At 45.1% G+C, this 18,259-nt stretch overlaps 1 protein-coding gene across 1 annotated transcript; it reads right to left on the bottom strand.

Moving 5' to 3' along the window:
• Positions 1 to 450: 450 nt before the first annotated feature.
• LOC116140084 (gibberellin 20 oxidase 2-like) lies at positions 451 to 1,387 on the bottom strand (the record flags this gene model as incomplete). The annotated part of the gene is made up of 2 exons (XM_031425719.1): positions 855 to 1,387; positions 451 to 772 (listed from the first exon to the last, which is right to left on the bottom strand). Coding segments are annotated over exons 1-2 (855 nt in total), but the record flags the coding sequence as incomplete, so codon positions are not given.
• Positions 1,388 to 18,259: the final 16,872 nt, after the last annotated feature.

Here is an 18,259-nt window from a genome sequence, read left to right on the forward strand (position 1 = left end):
GCCATATCTTTGGCTGTCTGGACTTTTACGGCCGTCGACAGCCAGATCTGGCTTTTTCCGATCAAATCCGTGATGGATCTAGCCGGAAAATGCCATATCGACGCCCTACTCGCAAGATCTGACCGGTCTGTATTGTAACGCCATTTTTCGGCTAGATTCCAACGGTGGTGGCCGGAATCTGGCACTGCGGGTGGATGGGGGTGTTTTTGTTATTTTACAAAATTTTTATATATTGGAGTGTTCAGTTAAATTAGCAACCTTAGGGGGTTTTTTTTGTAAATTTTTAAATTTTACCTTGTAATACTCCCCTATTTAACTACCCAAAATTATTCTCAAAATCCTATCCAAAATAATAAAATAAACGGACCCTATATTTTTTTCAGTATCAATCAATAAAAAATCAAATTAAATTTGATGTGTTATTAAGGAAAGTTGGATATGGAAACTTACCGTGAAAGTCTCACCAATATTAATGACTAGGGCACCAGGACGAGGTCGAACAGACATCCATTTGTTGTTAGTGAATACATCTAAACCTCCCACCTCATCCTGGTAAAGTATGGTTAGCGATGTTGGGTCACGATGAGGACCTGTGCCAAGAGTAAGCCCTGTCTCTTTGCAAACAGGATAGAAGTTACATCTCACCAGAGCACAACAATCTTCAAAAAAATTTCTGTAAAAAAATCGATCAACTCCCAGGCTGATTGCCAGAAGTTCCATTATTCCCAGAGATAAGCACTTCATTGCTTCAGAATATTTTTGAAAAATCAGTCTACAAAATTCAGAAAAACTCCATGTTACTACATATAATATGACTATACGTAAACACAAGTTAGGTTTAAGGTTAATCTTACCCTGTCTGCTTAAAATCTTCTCCTAAATTGGATTTGAAGTAGTTAACAACAACGGGTTCCTGAGAGTTCTCATGGAAGTCGATAGATAATGTCTCTTTCCAAGGCAATTTAGAGGAGAAACGATCAGTATGGGAGCTGGCATATCCACTCGTGGCTTCGGGGGTTTTCTTAACCCTCGATTTTAGGGTAGGTGGTAGCTTAAAGAATTTCGCTGTTTGATCATATGCGGCACTTAAAACACGTGAATCAACACCATGATTGATCACTTGGAAGAATCCATGTTTCAAGCAAGCTTCTCTGATTCTCCTTGCAGCTTGCAGAGTTCCCATCTCGTCCCCTTTAAAGAACCCTTCAAGATCCACTAGTGGCTCATTCAGCTCTTCTTGAACTTCAACCAAGTCTCCTTTCGGCCATATGAATTGTTTGGGCACCTTTATTTGTTTCTCCCAGAAAGATGAGTCCAGTTGGTGTTTTTGGTGATGGAGCAAAACTGAAGATGATGACAAGAGAAGTGAAGAATTATTTGAATCCATTTGGAGATGGAGTGAGTCAGTAAAGGGCATGATGAACCACTTAAATAGAATTGGGTAATAACAAACAATATACTTACAATCCAATCTCACAAACCTTTACTTTCACTTACCCATTCTATTGTCTAAAAATAGAAATCTTTTCTGGTTTCAATTGTGCAATAAGATAGATTACAAAATTTTTTATTTAATTTATTTCTTAATATAAATTTCTTTTTTGACCTTTCTAATTTTTTAACCTCTCTAAATAAATTTTATACCATATAAATCTAAATACATCCTAGCTTTTCTTGCCACAGGTTGTACGAAGCAACTTTCATATAAAACAATGTATATTTACTTTCTCCTACTCATTCTACTGCCTAAAAATAGACATCTTTTCTTTTACTTCTCTATATAAATTTTATACCATATAAATCTAAATATATTCTTCAGTTTCTTACCAAAGGTTGTACAAAGCAACTTTCATATAAAACAATGTACCTTTACTTTCTCTTACTCATTCTACTGCCTAAAAGTAGACATCTTTTCCGGTTCCAGTTGTACAATAAGATAGATCACAAAATTTTTTATGTAAGTTATTTCTTAATATAAATTCCTTTTTTACCTTTCTAATTTTTTTACCTCTCTATATAAATTTTATACCATATAAATCTAAATACATCCTACATTTTTGTTATACCTGGGAAAGTAAGGGCTGACATGGGAGGGTCACGTGGAGGATGACCTGCTCCCGTCAGAACAACAAACACACGTCAGGCCTGCCAAACGATATGGAGCTCCCACGCATCCATTTCCCTACTGTAAATCGTGCGAAGTCAGCTTGGGAAGAAGGTGATGGGACATAAAGCCGGATTATATCCTGACAATCACACCAACCCAAGGATTTAATGATGATTACACGCTTCAACTTGATATAAGAAGAAGAAGACCCTTCATTAAGGGGATTCAACCATTTTTTACAGATCACTCTCTCTCTCTCTCCTGTAAACAACATATTTACTTTTTCAAAACCTCTTGTAAGTCAGTCCGCTGTTGCGACCTGACCCACATTCACTATCAATACAAATCAGTGGGCGTAGGACTTGCTACCTTAGCATCCGAACCACTTTAAAAGTTCTGATAGCATTTATTTCTCTTTATATATTCATTTTCATGTGTGCTTTTTGATCAATCAACGTTGCACACGCACTGATTGGTTGGTGCCCAAAATCTCGCATCAACAGTTTGGCGCTAGAAGGAGGGCTGATTTAGTGTCTACCCTTCATCAGAAGAATCTTTGACCTACTGGTCCTGCAACAGCAGATGGCCAAGGCAAGCTAATCAGCGTACTGAAGAAGTTCCAGTTTCACAAAATGCTGCGGGGGATGTCCCGGCAGCTCCACAACTTGACCCTGTCATCATAAACTACCTGGAGAGGTTCGACAATACTCTCCAGACAGTCAACCAAAGGTTGGACCGTTTGGACCAAGGCATGTCATCTAACACAGCTAGGGCGGTGCAACCGCCAAAGACGCCTGCAGGTCGCGCGAAAGCGCGGCAAAGGGCAATAGCCCGTGCCGCGAGCACTGCAGCGCGTAGGCGCAAGGGTAAGCAAGTGGCAAAAAGTAAGCCTACGGGCTCCCAAGGACCAGCGAACACAAAAGGTGCCCCGAGCAGGGTATCGGCAAAGCTGAGACTCGGCGAAAAAGTGATCCCGAGCTGTCCCAGCCACGCGCAGGCAAAACCAAGCGAGAATGCTAGGCGCGATGATTCTTATCACCACTAGCAGAACGACCCCGATCGTTATCAGGCGGGTGGCTCCCACACCTGCGGGGCGGTTCGTACCACCGCGAGGGTCGTGAAAATGCCGCACAATCAATCGCCGCTTCACACGCCTCTAGTCGCGTGTGTCGAGTGTGGCCGAAAATGCCGGTCGAGGCGGGAGGAATCCGACCTCCGACCTTCCTGAACCGCAATCGAGAAGGCCGGACTCACACGGGTGAAAGCAATCCCCATTGGCTCCGTTACCACAAATAGAGGAGCTACAGCGAGCTCTGGACAGGTGGGAGCAGCAAAATGAACAGGCGCAGGTCGCCTCTGCGTCCCCTTTTCTCCCGAAGTATTAGCTGCTCCACTTCCGTCAGGGTTCAGAATGCCAGATATGCGGCCGTTTGATGGGAACTATGACCCTCAGGATCATTTATATGAGTTCAAAAGACCTGATGGAGCTCCACAGGTTTCGGACCTTGAAAATGCCGTTGTTTGGCCGTAACGCTGACTTCTCAAGCCAAGCGGTGGTTAAGGTCGCTCCCGGCGGGATCGATCAGTTCGTGGCCTCGATGAGCACGACGTTCCTGCGGCATTTCCAAGCCAATCGGAAGTTTTCGATGCCTTTGAGCTACCTCAGCAACATAAGGCAAGAAAGAGAGAATCCTGCAGTCTTACATTGATCGATTCCACAGGGAACTCAACAAGGTGGCCCACGCTCCAGAAGAATCCATCCGAACACTTATAATAGCTGGAGTTTGCCCGCAAACCGACCTGTGGAAGAAACTGCAGGCTGAGGATGATATTTCCCTCACCAGATTCTACAACCTGGCGGAAAAGTATCTCCGAATAGAGAATTCGTTGGTTGCACTCCGCCGCCGCGATCACGGCACTTCCAGCAGTATGTCTGGTCGGGAGATAAGGAGAGCTGATCGCAAAGGAGACATTGCGATCAGCGAAAAGAAGAAAACCCCGCTACGAGCAGAAAAATCCTATGCTCCTGTTCCTCGTCGCGACCACGACAGGACTCATATACTCCGTTGAACGTGTCATATCTGCAATCCTTGACAAATTTGAGGAGGCCAGCTTGCTCGGTGAGCCCGAACCAATGAAAACCCCTGCTATGGCAGAAACAGCAAAAAATACTGCCGTTACCATCGGATAACGGGCATCACACTGATGAATGCCGAGCTCTAAAGCAGGCTATCAAAGGATCATCCAGAAAGGGCACTTCAAGGAATACATTGATGACTCCCCAAAGAAAACCAAGGGGAGCGAAAGAAAAAGCATCGTGATCGCAGAGGGTACAGCAATGTGAACCTAATTTTCGGAGGTCCGCACCTCGCCGAAACACGCGAGGAGCGCAGGAAGGTATGCTCGCGAAGCGCATCACGACCCGATTAGATCAGGGTAATGAGCACTTCGCAGCGACCTCAAAAAGCCAGGAAAGGGAACCAATCACCTTCTGCGAGAAGGAGGTAGCTCGCTTGCACCATCCTCATGAGGATGCTCTGGTGATCACGCCCTAATAGGGTGTCATAATGTCTGCAGAATGCTTGTAGACAACGGAAGCGCTGTGAAACTCCTGTTCAAGTCAGTTTCGATAGAATGAACCTAGTCGAGGCCGACTTGAAGCCAGCCTCGATGCCTCTGTACGTTTTTACAGGGATCACCTGATCCCCAAGGGACGATCCGCTACCGGTCACACTCGGAACTACGACGAGGTGACTAGGGTTACTGAATTTTGGTCGTGGACTGCCCGTCGGCTTTAATGGAATCTTGGGGCAACCTCTGCTGAGACCTTCAGGGCAACACTTCCATTTATCACCCAAGATGAAGTTCCCCACTCCAACGGGGATCGGAGAAGTAAGCGGGTCGCAAAGCGCATATCGCGAATGCTACGTAAAAGCGGTACAGATGGCAGATAAGGGCATTTCGCGATGTGTGCCCCACCAGGCTATGACGATCAGCGGATCGAGCACAGCCCAGTCCCGCGGAGTATAACATAGATCGCGAATCCAAGAACCCCCCCAGCGGCCCGGTTGAGGATCTGTCCGAGGTTTCGGTCGATCCGAAAGAGCCGAGCTGAGCCGAGCTGATTGTTAAGGATTGGAAGCGTCTCAACCCATAGCTCGCTTCCGAGCTGGTAAGCTTAAAGGGAACATTGACGTGTTTGCTGGTCGCACGCAGATATGGTCGGGATCAGTCCTGGCATTATTTGCCATTCATTGAATGTCAGCAGTGAAGCCAAGCCCGTTCGGCAAAAAAGAAGGGCGATGGATCCGGAGCGGTACGCCGTACTAAAATCAGAAGTGGAAAACCTTCTCTGGAATGGATCCATTCGTGAGGCTCTCTACCGACCTGGGTTGCAACAATACCTGGTAAAGAAGCCGAATGGCAAGTGGCGGACTGCGTAGACTTCAGCGACCTCAACAAAGCTTGCCTGAAGGACAGCTTCCCCCTGCCGAGAATCGATCAGCTCGTTGATGCCACCTCGGGGCACGAGCTGTTGAGCTTCATGGATGCGTACTCGGGATACAATCAATCCCGATGTACAGACCAGATGAGGAGCATACGACCTTCATTACGGACCGGGGGCTATACTGTTACAAGTCATGCCCTTCGGCCTCAAGAATGCTGGTGCGACCTATCAAAGGTTGGTCAAGGATGTTCTCCGACCAGATCGGGAGGACAATGGAGGTCTAGTGGACGACATGCTGGTCAAATCCCAAGTCGCCTCAGAACATATGCGCATCTCGCGGAGATGTTTGACATACTCACGCTCTATGAAAGCGTGAACCCTTAAATGTTCATCGGGGTATCGTCAGGAAAGTTCCTGGGATATATGGTCAATCAGCGGGGCATAGAAATGAACCCCGAAAAGATTCAAGCTCTGCTCGATATGAAGAGCCCGACCAGCAAAAAGCAGGTCATGAGTTTGAACGGGCGGATAGCGGCACTAGTCGCTTCATATCAAGGCTACAGACTGCTGTTTACCATTCTTCAATGTTCTGAGGCCAATAAGAAATTCGGTGACTCCCGAATGCGAGCAGGCATTCCCAGAGTATAAAAGAACACCTTGAGAAGCCACCTCTCCTCTCTAAGCCTTTTCCACAGGAAATCCTGCTCATCTATATGTCTGTCTCCCAGTTCGCGGTCCGTACAGCTTTAATACGGAAGAGGAAAGGGTTCAATGGCCAATATATATGCAAGTAAGCGTCTGTCGCATGCCGAGATGCGGTATCCGAAAAGGAGCGACTAGCTTTTGCTCTGCTGGTCGCATCCAAAAAGCTGCGACCTTACTTCCATGCCATACCATCAAGTGATGAACAAATTACCCCTCAGGCAGGTCCTTCAGAAACCAGAAGCCTCGGGTAAACTCCTCAAATGGGCCATGGAATTGAGTCAGTTGACAAAGTACAGGCCCAGGTCGACCATTAAAGGGCAGGCGTTGCCGACTTCATTTCAGAATTTTCTTATCTCCCAAGCGAGCAACAGCCTAGCGAAGCCGCGCAAGAAAGTATTCAGAACCTGTCGACTTGGAACCTCTAGTCGACGGTTCATCAAACAGGAAAAGAACGCGTGCGGGTCTTCTCTGTGAGCCCCGAAGGGGCCGAATTCATGGTATTCTCCGGTTTGGGTTTAAAGCGACAACAATGAGGCGAATATGAAGCTCTGCTCGCCGGGTTGCAACTTGCCAAGAAATGGGTGCAAACACGATCAACATTTACAGCGACTCTATGCTGGTCGTAACCAATTCTAGGGGAATACCAAACCAAGGAAGAGAACATGGTCCGCTATCTGAAAGAGGCTAAGACCGCGCTGGGGAATTTTAAGCACTTTGAGATCGCTCAGATCCCCAGAGACAACAATTCTATAGCAGACGCCCTGGCAAAGATAGCCCTCACTGGATCAGAGGCTCCGGACAACATTCCTATTTGTTTCGTCGGTGCTCCGACTATCAGCTTGACCGACAAGCCGTAAAGTGGTTCAATCGGATTCCTGGATGACTCCCATTATCTAGTACCTTAAGGATGAGACCTTGCCAAGCGACAAGGTCGAGGCAAGGATCCTGCGATAAGGTCTGCTCGTTCACACTCATCGGGGACCAGCTGTACAGAAGAGAATTCAGCGCCCTCTCTCCGATGTGTACAGTGAAGAAGCAGATTACATCATGAGGGAAATCCAGAAGGATCTGCGGTAACCACCAAGCTGCTCAATCTCTTGCACAAGGTTGTTCGTTAGGGATATTATTGGCCCGAATCCAGGAAGTACGCACAACTTCGTTAAAAAATGTGACAAGTGCCAGCGGTTCAAGAACATTCCGCGAGCCCCCTCGCACGAACTGCTACATGTCTAGCCCCTGGCCGTTTTCCATGTGGGGGATCGACCTTATCGGTCCCATGCCAGTTGGAAAGGAATGGGTCAAGTATGCCGTGGTCGCGGTCGATTATTTCACAAAATGAGTGGAAGTCGAATTCTGGTCTCGATCACAACCAGAAAGATTAAGACTTCGTTTCAAGAACATAGTGTGCCGCTACGGAATTGCCCACACCCTCATCTCGGACAATGGAAAGCAGTTCGACAACGAGGAGTTCAAACAGTTCTGCGACGAGCTGGGCATCCATAAAAAATTCGCTCAGTCGCAGACCGCAAGCAAATGGCCAAGTTGAAGCAGTCAACAAGACCATCAAGCACACTCTAAAGGCCAAACTTGGGGCAGCCAAGGGGAATTGGGCTGACGACCTCCCCGAAGTCTTATGGGCGTATAGGACAACTCCAAGAACTTCCACCTCAGAGACCCCTTTTTCGCTAGCCTATGGCTGCGAAGCGATGATCCCTGTAGAGGTCGGAACTGGTTCTCTTCGGAGGGACTTGTACGATGAGGTTGAAAACGAAGCTCTTATGAGGGCAAGTTTGGACCTCGTTGAAGAACGTCGCAGCAAGGCTTCACTAAGGATAGCAGCCTACCAGCAGCGAGCAAAGAGGTTTTTTGATTCAAAGGTCAAGCGAAGAGACTTCCAGGTCGGTGACCTTGTGTTGAAGGAAGTTCTCCTCGGAACCAGGGAACCGAGTGTAGGAGTGTTAGGACCTAACTGGGAAGGTCCATATCGGGTCGATAGGGTGATTAGACCGGGGACTTACCATCTCAAAAGACTGAATGGTTCCAAAGTGCCCCAAGATTGGAATGCTAAGGACCTTCGACCCTACTATCAGTAATACCGAACTCATTCCTTGTTATAAGTTAGTTCGTTTTTGTTAAGTTCCCTGTATTTGTAAAGCATTATCTTGTTCGCTAGCGGTTCGAGCTTATCCTGTTCGCTTGTAATACATGAATGACATTGCCTATGTATTTGAACTAACATTGTGAACAAGTACATATGTATGAAAAAGCGAGTTGTAATTAAAAAACAAAATGTATTTCCATTGTATGTACAAGCAAAAATTAAGCCCACTTCCAATGGAGCAAGGCCTATTACACTATGGCTGGTTGGGGGGATCCTTTGAAGCAGAACCCGAACCCCCTGCCTGGTCGAACCCCTTGGCGGCCGCCGCCGCTGCTGCTTCGTCCTCATCTGCCAAGAGCCGCAAGGTCTCTTGCCAACCTGGTGGGAGGACGGACACGTCCAGACTCGGGTTCAATTGTCGCAGTGTGTAAATGGCCCCGATCGCCCAGTCGGCGACCTTTTCCTCCAACTGAACCCGCACTTCCTCAGTCAGCGAAGCGACCTTTTCCTGACTCTCTTGGAGTTCGGCCTCGAGAGCTCGCTTCTCCTGTTCGGAAGCCTCCCTTTCCTGCTCGGCCTTCTCGGCCCATTTGGAGGTCGTTTGAATCACCTGGTCCTTCTCCCTGACCTCCTTGGAGAGCCTGGCGGTCGTCCTTTACAGCTACTTAACTTCCTCCAAGCGACGCTCGAGCTCCGCCTTCTGGAAGTCCACGGTTCGCAAGGCGGCATCCTTTTGCATCAGGTACCTGTTCGCCGCATCGAATGCCTCCTTCCTTTCAGCTTCGTCAGACTTCAGGCTTTTCTTAAGCTTCGCGATCTCCTCTTGATCGCTAGACTCCTTTGCGGCCCCTAACTGGGTCTTCTCCATAGACATCCTCATCGCAAGCAAAGCCTACGAGCAAGAATGTGATCAGAAATGAACCAGTTTTAAGAGTAGCTCGCTCACCTTGCTTAGATGCAGCTCGCTTACCTTGCTAAGATGCTGGAACGACGTGGTCAGCAGGTCGTCGCCCGTGTCAGCGAACTCGTCATAAGACTCCGATAGTGCACACTCGAGCAGAGAATAGACTATCAGTTGCAGATACTCGGGCAGGCCCCCCAGTGAGTCGAGCACTGGTGTATCCTTCGCGATCGCCTCGCCCACAGGTTCCTTGCCCAGCCTCCTTGAGTCCTGTCGCAACCTCAAGGGCTCCTCCTCGGATTCAGTCTCAGACTCGTCGGCCTGAACCTGTTTCCTCTTCTTCGACCTCTGAGCTAGAGCCTTCCGCTTTGGACGGGCCGGGGGTGCTTGAGCGACCTGCTCCGCCCTGGTCGCTCCTTGCGCAGGTTGGGGCCATGAGGGCGCGGCAGTTCGTGTTGGTTGTGCTGGGACGGGACGAGCAGCTTCGGCCGCCCTCTCACTCCTCGATCAAGGAAAGACGAACGGTGCCCGGCGAGACTGCCCGGACTCCTTCGGAGGCATAGTTTTTGCACGAACATAGGTGTTAGTAAACAAAACTATTCAGCGACCAGAAAGAAAACCAATGTAACTTACCTTCGAGGGGTTCTAACGACGCGTTGCTATCGATAAAACCGTACTTCCGCAGGTTTGCGATGGTCACTAGCTTCCTCGCGTCTCGGCTTTCCTCAGGAAGCACTCCAAAGGATACAAGTCTGTCCAGGTCGTCGAGCAAGTCTTGGCTAGTCGTTCTATTAACTGCAAAAGAAACAGGTCGTTATCATAAAGCACACGAACAGACAATATACTTAACGAAGAAGGACCTACTTGGCGCCTGAAAGTGGCAGTAGCCGTCGTAGCAGAAAAAGAAGAATTTGGTCTCGTAGGCTCCTGCGTTGCTGGGATAACTATGTATCCCCTCGGCAATGGTAGGTCACCAGGACAAGTAGTACGAGTCCTTGTCCCTACTCTTTTTGAGATAGTAGGCGACGCCGAGCTCCACCGCCGTTGGCTCGTCCAAGCCGCTCTCATCGCACGCGATGTACATCGCTACGGCGATGACATACGCGTTCGGTGTGAGCTGCATCGGTGCGATCCCGAAGTGATCCAAGACCGACCTGATGAAAGGATGGAAGGGAATCATCCCTCCACCCTTGAAGATCTCTTCAGAGATCGCAGCAAGGCCATCAGTAGGATGTCGCGACGACTTGGTGTAGTCGAGGAACACCTCTGCTCGGACGTTATATTGCTTTTTAATCCTATCAAACTCTTCTTGGGTGAGAACCGAGAAGACGTCGAGGGACGTGTCCGCAGGAACTTCCCGCGTGGATGAGCTGGTTCCTTCCTCGGGTCTGGACGTTGACGGATCCATTCAAGTCTGCAACATCGACAGACACGGTCATTTAATCCTTCGTGTTTTGCCCCGTGCGACGGCAAGGGACAAACTCCTAAAACCCTAATAGTAACTCGAGCCGCCACCCACGGCTCGAGTCCGGCAACAGTGGCACGTCTCTGGTGAAACACCGAGAGACAACGCCGTTGCCCACCAACCAAACAAATGCAAAAAGAAAAGAAAGAAAAGAGAAACTTACTTTCTGGGATGCGTAATCGAGGCCGAAACTCGTTCCAGTTGCCTGATAAGCGCCGATCAGGAAAGAAGGATCTCTGGTTTGCAAAGGTTTGTCACTCGAAACAAAAGAAATGTCGATGGCGTCATCTGAAAAACACGAGTTCTTATATGGGCAACGAATCGACGGTTGCAACCCTTCGGAACCGAAGCGACAGCCCTCTCTCTCCTCACCGCATTTAATGTGCCCCACGTCGCATTAAATGCCATAATGAGGGCTGATGTTTCAGAGGCGTTGCGCAGTCAAAAGACTGTCAATACGACGTCGAGTCAGCACACGCATTTAATGCACCTGACACATTACAGAGCGAGCAGAGTGCCCGACAGCGCGGATGCAGGTTCATTGAATCTCTCCACGGCATAGAAAGGAACACCCGACGAATCCAGGTCGCTAGCATGATGGTCATCAGGTCGTTTAGACAAGGGTAGCTCGGGGTCGTACTCGCAAAGGATTCTACACCGAGCTTCTCCCGTTCAAGTCAAAACGACTAAAACCCATCACGGCACGAGTTAGTTTCCAAGGTTCGACCCTCCAAACCTTACAAACTAGGGGGCTTCTGTTATGCCTGGGAAAGTAAGGGCTGACGTGGGAGGGTCACGTGGAGGATGACCTGCTCCTGTCAGAACAACAAACACACGTCAGGCCTGCCAAACGATATGGAGCTCCCACGCGTCCATTCCTTACTGTAAACCGTGCGAAGTCAGCTTGGGAAGAAGGTGATGGGACATAAAGTCGGATTATATCCTGACAAACACACCAACCCAAGGATTTAATGATGATTACACGCTTCAGCTTGATATAAGAAGAAGAAGACCCCTTCATTAAGGGGATTCGACCATTTTTTACAGATCACTCTCTCTCTCTCTCCTATAAACAACATATTTACTTTTTCAAAACCTCTTGTAAGTCAGTCCGCTGTTGCGACCTGACCCACATTCACTATCAATACAAATCAGTGGACGTAGGACTTGCTACCTTAGCATCCGAACCATTTTAAAAGTTCTGATAGCATTTATTTCTCTTTATATATTCATTTTCACGTGTGCTTTTTGATCAATCAACGTTGCACACGTACTGATTGGTTGGTGCCCAAAATCTCGCATCAACAATTTTCTTACCAAAGGTTGTACAAAGCAACTTTCATATAAAACAATATACCTTTACTTTCTCTTACTCATTCTACTGACTAAAAATAGACATCTTTTCCGGTTCTAGTTGTACAATAAGATGGATCACAAAAATGTTTATTCAAGTTATTTTCATAATATAAATTTCTTTTTAACCTTTCTAATTTTTTTTACTTCTCTATATAAATTTTGTACCATATAAATCTAAATACATCCTACATTTTCTTGCCAAAGGTTGTACAAAGCAACTTTCATATAAAACAAGGTACCTTCATTTTCTCTTACTCATTCTACTACCTAAAAATGGACATGTTTTCCGGTTCTAGTTGTAAATAAGATAGATTACAAAATATTTTATTTAAGCTACTTCTTAATATAAATTTCTTTTTTACGTCTCTAATTTTTTTTACCTCTCTATATAAATTTTATACCATATAAATCTAAATACATCCTACATTTTCTTACCAAATGTTGTACAAAGCAACTTTCGTATAAAACAATGTACCTTTACTTTCTCTTACTCATTCTACTACCTAAAAATAGACATTTTTCCGGTTCCAGTTGTACAATAAGATAGATCACAAAATTTTTTATTTAAGTTATTTCTTAATATAAATTTCTTTTTTACCTTTCTAATTTTTTTTTTATCTCTCTATATAAATTTTAGATTTTATTCATATAAAATTAAACTATCTATTAAATATAAATGATATTATACAAATAATAATACATCATATAATTAAAGATCAATAGCTAATAATCTTAATCTTGAGAGATGCTATTTAATTATATTTAGTATTTGTATGGGTTAAAAATCGTATTGAACCTTACAAGGTCCAATAACAAAATGACAATGTCACAGCCTAAAGGCCTTAGCCCAATTCTGATTGGACCCACGCTTAAACTACCTTGTGAAATGCCTACTCAATGAGTTTGGCCACCCCACAAATTAAGCTAAATTGGGGCCCATTCACTCACAGCAGTCCACAATAAGAATCGGACTCTTGGATAATTTCCTCTTCTAACAGGATCCCATGTCTCACCCAAAAAGGAAAGCATGAATGAATAAAGGCAAGAAATATAATCTCCTTCCAAAAGGAGAACTCTCATACTAAGTAGGAATCAGAGTCCTACTAGGATTCGGACCGCTTGGGTTCACTATAAAAACAAAGCAAACCCTCGCATTACACATTCAAAAATCAACCCTAAGTTCCAGTATTATCGCTTCCAAGCTCCTAGCAAATTTCGACAGCATCCAAACATTCCAACTTGAAGAGCACTAGGTCCACCAAGATTATTAGTGCCTCATATCACAAGATGTTATTTTTACAAGTTTGATTGTAAATTTTACCGTTTACAATTTGGCATCTACCATGGGGCCTTGGCAATTTTCCGATTCAAAATGACAAACTGAAGTTGCTCCTCCTCCCAATTTGGCGATCATGACCAATGACACAAAGACTCTAGCATCTGATGTCGTGGCATAGATTGCGGCTCTCACGACACTAGTGGAGGAAAGCAACAACAGATATCAGGCTCTAGAGGCTCAGAATGCTGCCATCCGCGCGGAGAAGCAAGCACTCCAAGATAAGGTAACCCAGTTTTACTATTTAGATTGGTCTCTTAACCAACATCATGAATCTTACTCTTGGCATCCCATTCAACCTAGACAGCTCTTCCTGACCCTAGATAATGGTGTTACCACTAACCACCCTCATGCCGCGACCCCAGCAATAGCCATGTCAATGGCCAAGCCAACCGAATCAATCACCCACTCGACCTCCGAAACACCTACACAAGCCACATTACCGCCCCTGCTGGATGCTACTTTGCCCACCAAACACATCCAATGAACCCAGAAACTGACATAGCCCAACAAGGCTTCCCACACGGCTCAACAATACATGTTAATCCTAAAGTGTTTCCCTAATTACTAAACAACCTATATACCCCTATGACCACACCCTTTGAACAAACCCTAACCAAGTGGCTAGCTAAGATGCAAGCCATGATCCAACGCATCCCAAGCATACCAACACCCCTGAAAAAGGGTCAACCTTAAAGCTACACCAAGTCACCATTTATAGACACCATTTATAGACACCATTGGCCTCGCAGATATGCCCTGCAAATTTACCTTCCCCAACATGAAGCTATATGATGGAACCACCAACCTAGATGACCATATAGACTCCTACAAGCAAAGAATGTTAACCACTGCCATACCCAGACACCTCCATGAGGCATGTATGTGTAAGAGCTTCGGCTCCAATCTAGTAGGACCAACACTCCAATGGTACACCAACCTTCCCGATCACTCCATAGCGTCTTTCGCTCAGCTCACAGACACCTTCGTGGAGCAAGTTGCTAGTAGAAAAAGGCTATAGAAACTATCTGGTGATCTCTACTAGATCTAGCAACATCGCAATGAGCCGCTTCGATACCATGTGGGATGTTTCAACCTCGGGTCTCGATCCCCTACTGCAACTAAAAGACCATAGTTGATGCCTTCAGGAAAGGCCACCTCCCAGACAGTGAGTTGTACAAAGAACTCACCAAGTTTAATTGCAACACCATAGAGGACGTCTTAGCCTATGCTTGGATTAAGATAAGGTGGGAGGAAGACGAAGTTCACAAAGCCAAGCAAAATGCCTATGATGATCGTCGCTCCTGTCACCCTAACAAACGCCATGACACAAACCGACCAAGCCGTATCCAGTAAGAAGAGTTTTGGTACGTGACAACAGGCAACAACTAGAGCGGCATTTGGCTTGGCACAACGACAATATCTCCAACACACCCTCTTGATACAAGATGCCCAATTACAACCTAAACGTCGAGTCGGTGGAAGTAGTAGTCATGATGAAGGAAATGGGAAACATAGTCAAATGGCCGGCCAAGTTGAAACACCTTGGAGCAAAGCAAGATATCACCAATTGGTGTGAATTTCATGGAGACCACAGCCATGATACCACTGACTGTATCGCACTTCACCTCGAGGTAGTCAAGCTACTGAAGAGGGGACACCTCCGTGAACTTCTGACGAACAAAGGGAAAAGGACCATGGCAAACAGAGGTTGCCAAATCACTCCACCACCAAAAGTCCCACCAGCAAGCAGAATGTGTGGTGTCATCTCAGGTGGATCAGAAGTAAGTGGGGTGAGCTAATCCCCAACAAAGCACCACGCCCAGGTCACAGCCAACTCACAGATCCAACACTCTAAACTGTCACTACAGAAAGCTACCAACTTGACTATCGAGTTCATAGATAATGAAACAGCCACACTCTAGAATCCTTATCATGATGCACTCGTGATTACACTCCAGATCCCCAACATCATTGTCAAAAGGATCCTGGTAGATCCCGGCTCCTCAGCCAGTATCTTGTTCTTAGAAGCACTCAAGGTGATGGGGTTAGATGAATCCAACATCAACCACCGCCCTACTCTCCTCATAGGATTTACCTTGAGTTACAGACTCATTTGGCTATGAGGAGAGTAGGGCGATGGTCGGCATTTAGTCAGTGCATTATAGTCATGTCGGATCAACCAACTATGGAGGAGCTGGATAAGGTCTAGATACACCTAAACTTCCCAAACCACAAAACACAAGTTGGGGTCCAACTTGCAGTGATATACAAAGAAAGCTCATCGATTTCCTCAAAGAGAATCAGGATTGATTCTTTTGGTCCCATTCCAACATGACAGGGATCAGCCCCGAAGCTATAATGCACTGACTAAATGCCGACCTGGACTACCCCCTTGTAAGACAAAAGATAAGAAGGTTTGCTCTTAAGAGAAACAAGGTAATCAATGAGGAGGTGGAAAAACTGCTTAGCAACGGCTTAGTTCGGGAAGTCCATTATCCGGATTGGTTGGTCAATGTAGTGGTGGTCAAGAAGAAGAATGGTAAGTGGAGAATTTGTATTGATTTTACCGACCTAAATAAGGCTTGCCCCAATAATTCTTTTCCACTCCCTCACATAGACATATTAATGGATGTTGTTGTACAGAATCATGTTAAGATTAGGATGTTAAGTTGTATACTATCATATTAGGATTAGGATCAAGATCACATTAGGCATAATGATCAGATTTATTAGGAATAAGATTATTTCATTTCCTTATTTCATGGATTACGAGGTGTATATATTGTTTTACATTATTCATAATGAATATCAAGAATTATCTCTTCTGATTTCACATGGCATCAGAGCAAAGAAATCATAAATCCTAGAATTTTTTCTTTCTTCTTCTTTTCTGTTTGGGCAATTTTTTTCCAACGAAGTTTAAGTAGCTTCCATCTATTGTCAACTTTGAAATCTGACAACACTAGCCTGTTCGTCTCTCTCTCACCATCAAACCCTCAAAAGATCATCGCCGTTTTCCATCCCACGTGCCTCCACGCTTTGATTGACTTTCCGACAGCTTCTTCTCCGATCTCCTTCTTTGGCGAGTGTGACATCTCACCACCGACACCAGTAGCCTTAGACAATGCTGACAAGTATAACATTGGGTCTCGTCACTGTCCAACGCTTGCCACATCATCACCATCATCATAAAACATCTCTGTCATTGGAAATATTATTTTGCTACTACTCATATCAGTTTCATCTCTATCATACATTGATCATGTCTACTGAATGATCTAACTCTAAATCAGGTTCTGTTTCATTCTTCTCACTTCCTCCAATCACAATTGAAAAGTTAATAGGTAACTCTAATTATTCCTCCTAGGCCGCTTCTGTTGAATTGTTGTGTGGGACAAGGTTTGGAGGATCACTTGACTACTAAGGGTGAAGATATCAAAGAAGATAAGGCAGTTTGGGTAAAGACTGGTGCTTTATTATGTAGCTTATTATAGCAGACGATTGACCTTCCCCTTTACCCTATTTATAAAATATACAAAACTAGTGTTGAGGTATGACACTAGGCTAAATTACTTTACACGAATGATGTCCAGCACTTATATTATGTTGTGTCTAGTATGGTTACTCTCAAACAACAAGATATGGGTATGTTAGACTTCCTTGGTAGGATGGCTTCTCTTAAGGTAGAATTTAATTTGTTATTGCCTGTTGGCAAGTCTACAACAGAAGATTTGGCCTAACAAGACAAAATTTTCATGGTTCTCACTCTTGTTGCTATTAGCCCTAATCTCATTCCAGTACAAGATCAGATTTTGGTTAGTGCCACTGTGTTATCTCTTGATGAAGTGTTTGCTTGATTACTTTGTGTCTCCTCTCTTAATGTTGTGATAGGATCTCCCTTGGTTGACTCTTCAACTTTGGCTTCTCAGACTCAAAATACTTATAAATGAGATCAGAGAGACCGTGGTGGTAGAAGAGGTTGACCTAAGTGTAGCTATTGTAATCAATGGGGGCATACCAAGGAGAAATGCTACAAGTTGCATGGCTGCCCTTCTCTGGCTGCTAATGTTGTTTAGATTGATCACCTTAATCCGCATTCAGAATCGTCTGAGTGATACATTCAACAATCCTTGACTTTCACTAGTGATGATTATGAAGAGTATCTCAAGTATCAAGCAAATAAGTAGTCTTCCTCATTTGTTGCATCCATAGATCACTCAAGTAATTCAGTTGCATGCCTCACTCAGTCTTCTCCTATAGGATCTTGGATACTTGATTCTGGTGTTTCTAATCATATTTCTGGTAACCCTCATTTACTTTCTCATCTTATTACTACTACTTCTCTATCTTCTGTCACTATGGCTAATGGGTCCAAAACAGTTGTTAAAGTAGTGGGTCATACACATCCACTTCCATCCTTGGCCTTAGACTCTTTCTTTATATTCCTAATTGTCCTTTTAATCTTATGTCTGTCAGTAAACTTACACAGTCTTTAAATTGTTCTATCACTTTTGTTATTGCTTCTATTGTTATACAAGACCGAGACACAAGATGGATGATTAACGCTAGATATGAGTCATAGGGCCTCAACCATCTTAATTTGCCTTCTGCCCCTATCACATGCATTATTTCGAAATCTTCAGTTCTCCTTCATAATCGTTTGGGCCAACCTAGTTTATTAAAGCTTCAGAAGAAGGTTACAGGTCTATCTAATTTATCATCTTTTAGTTGTCAGTCATGTCAGCTTGGGAGACATTCATGTAGTTTATTTCCAAAGCGTGGCAATAAACAGGTTTTGTCCCCTTTTGAGTTATTTCATTCATATGTGTGGGGTCCT

Source organism: Pistacia vera, unplaced genomic scaffold, assembly GCF_008641045.1.
Source record: "Pistacia vera cultivar Batoury unplaced genomic scaffold, PisVer_v2 Contig363, whole genome shotgun sequence".
Lineage (NCBI taxonomy): Eukaryota > Viridiplantae > Streptophyta > Magnoliopsida > Sapindales > Anacardiaceae > Pistacia > Pistacia vera.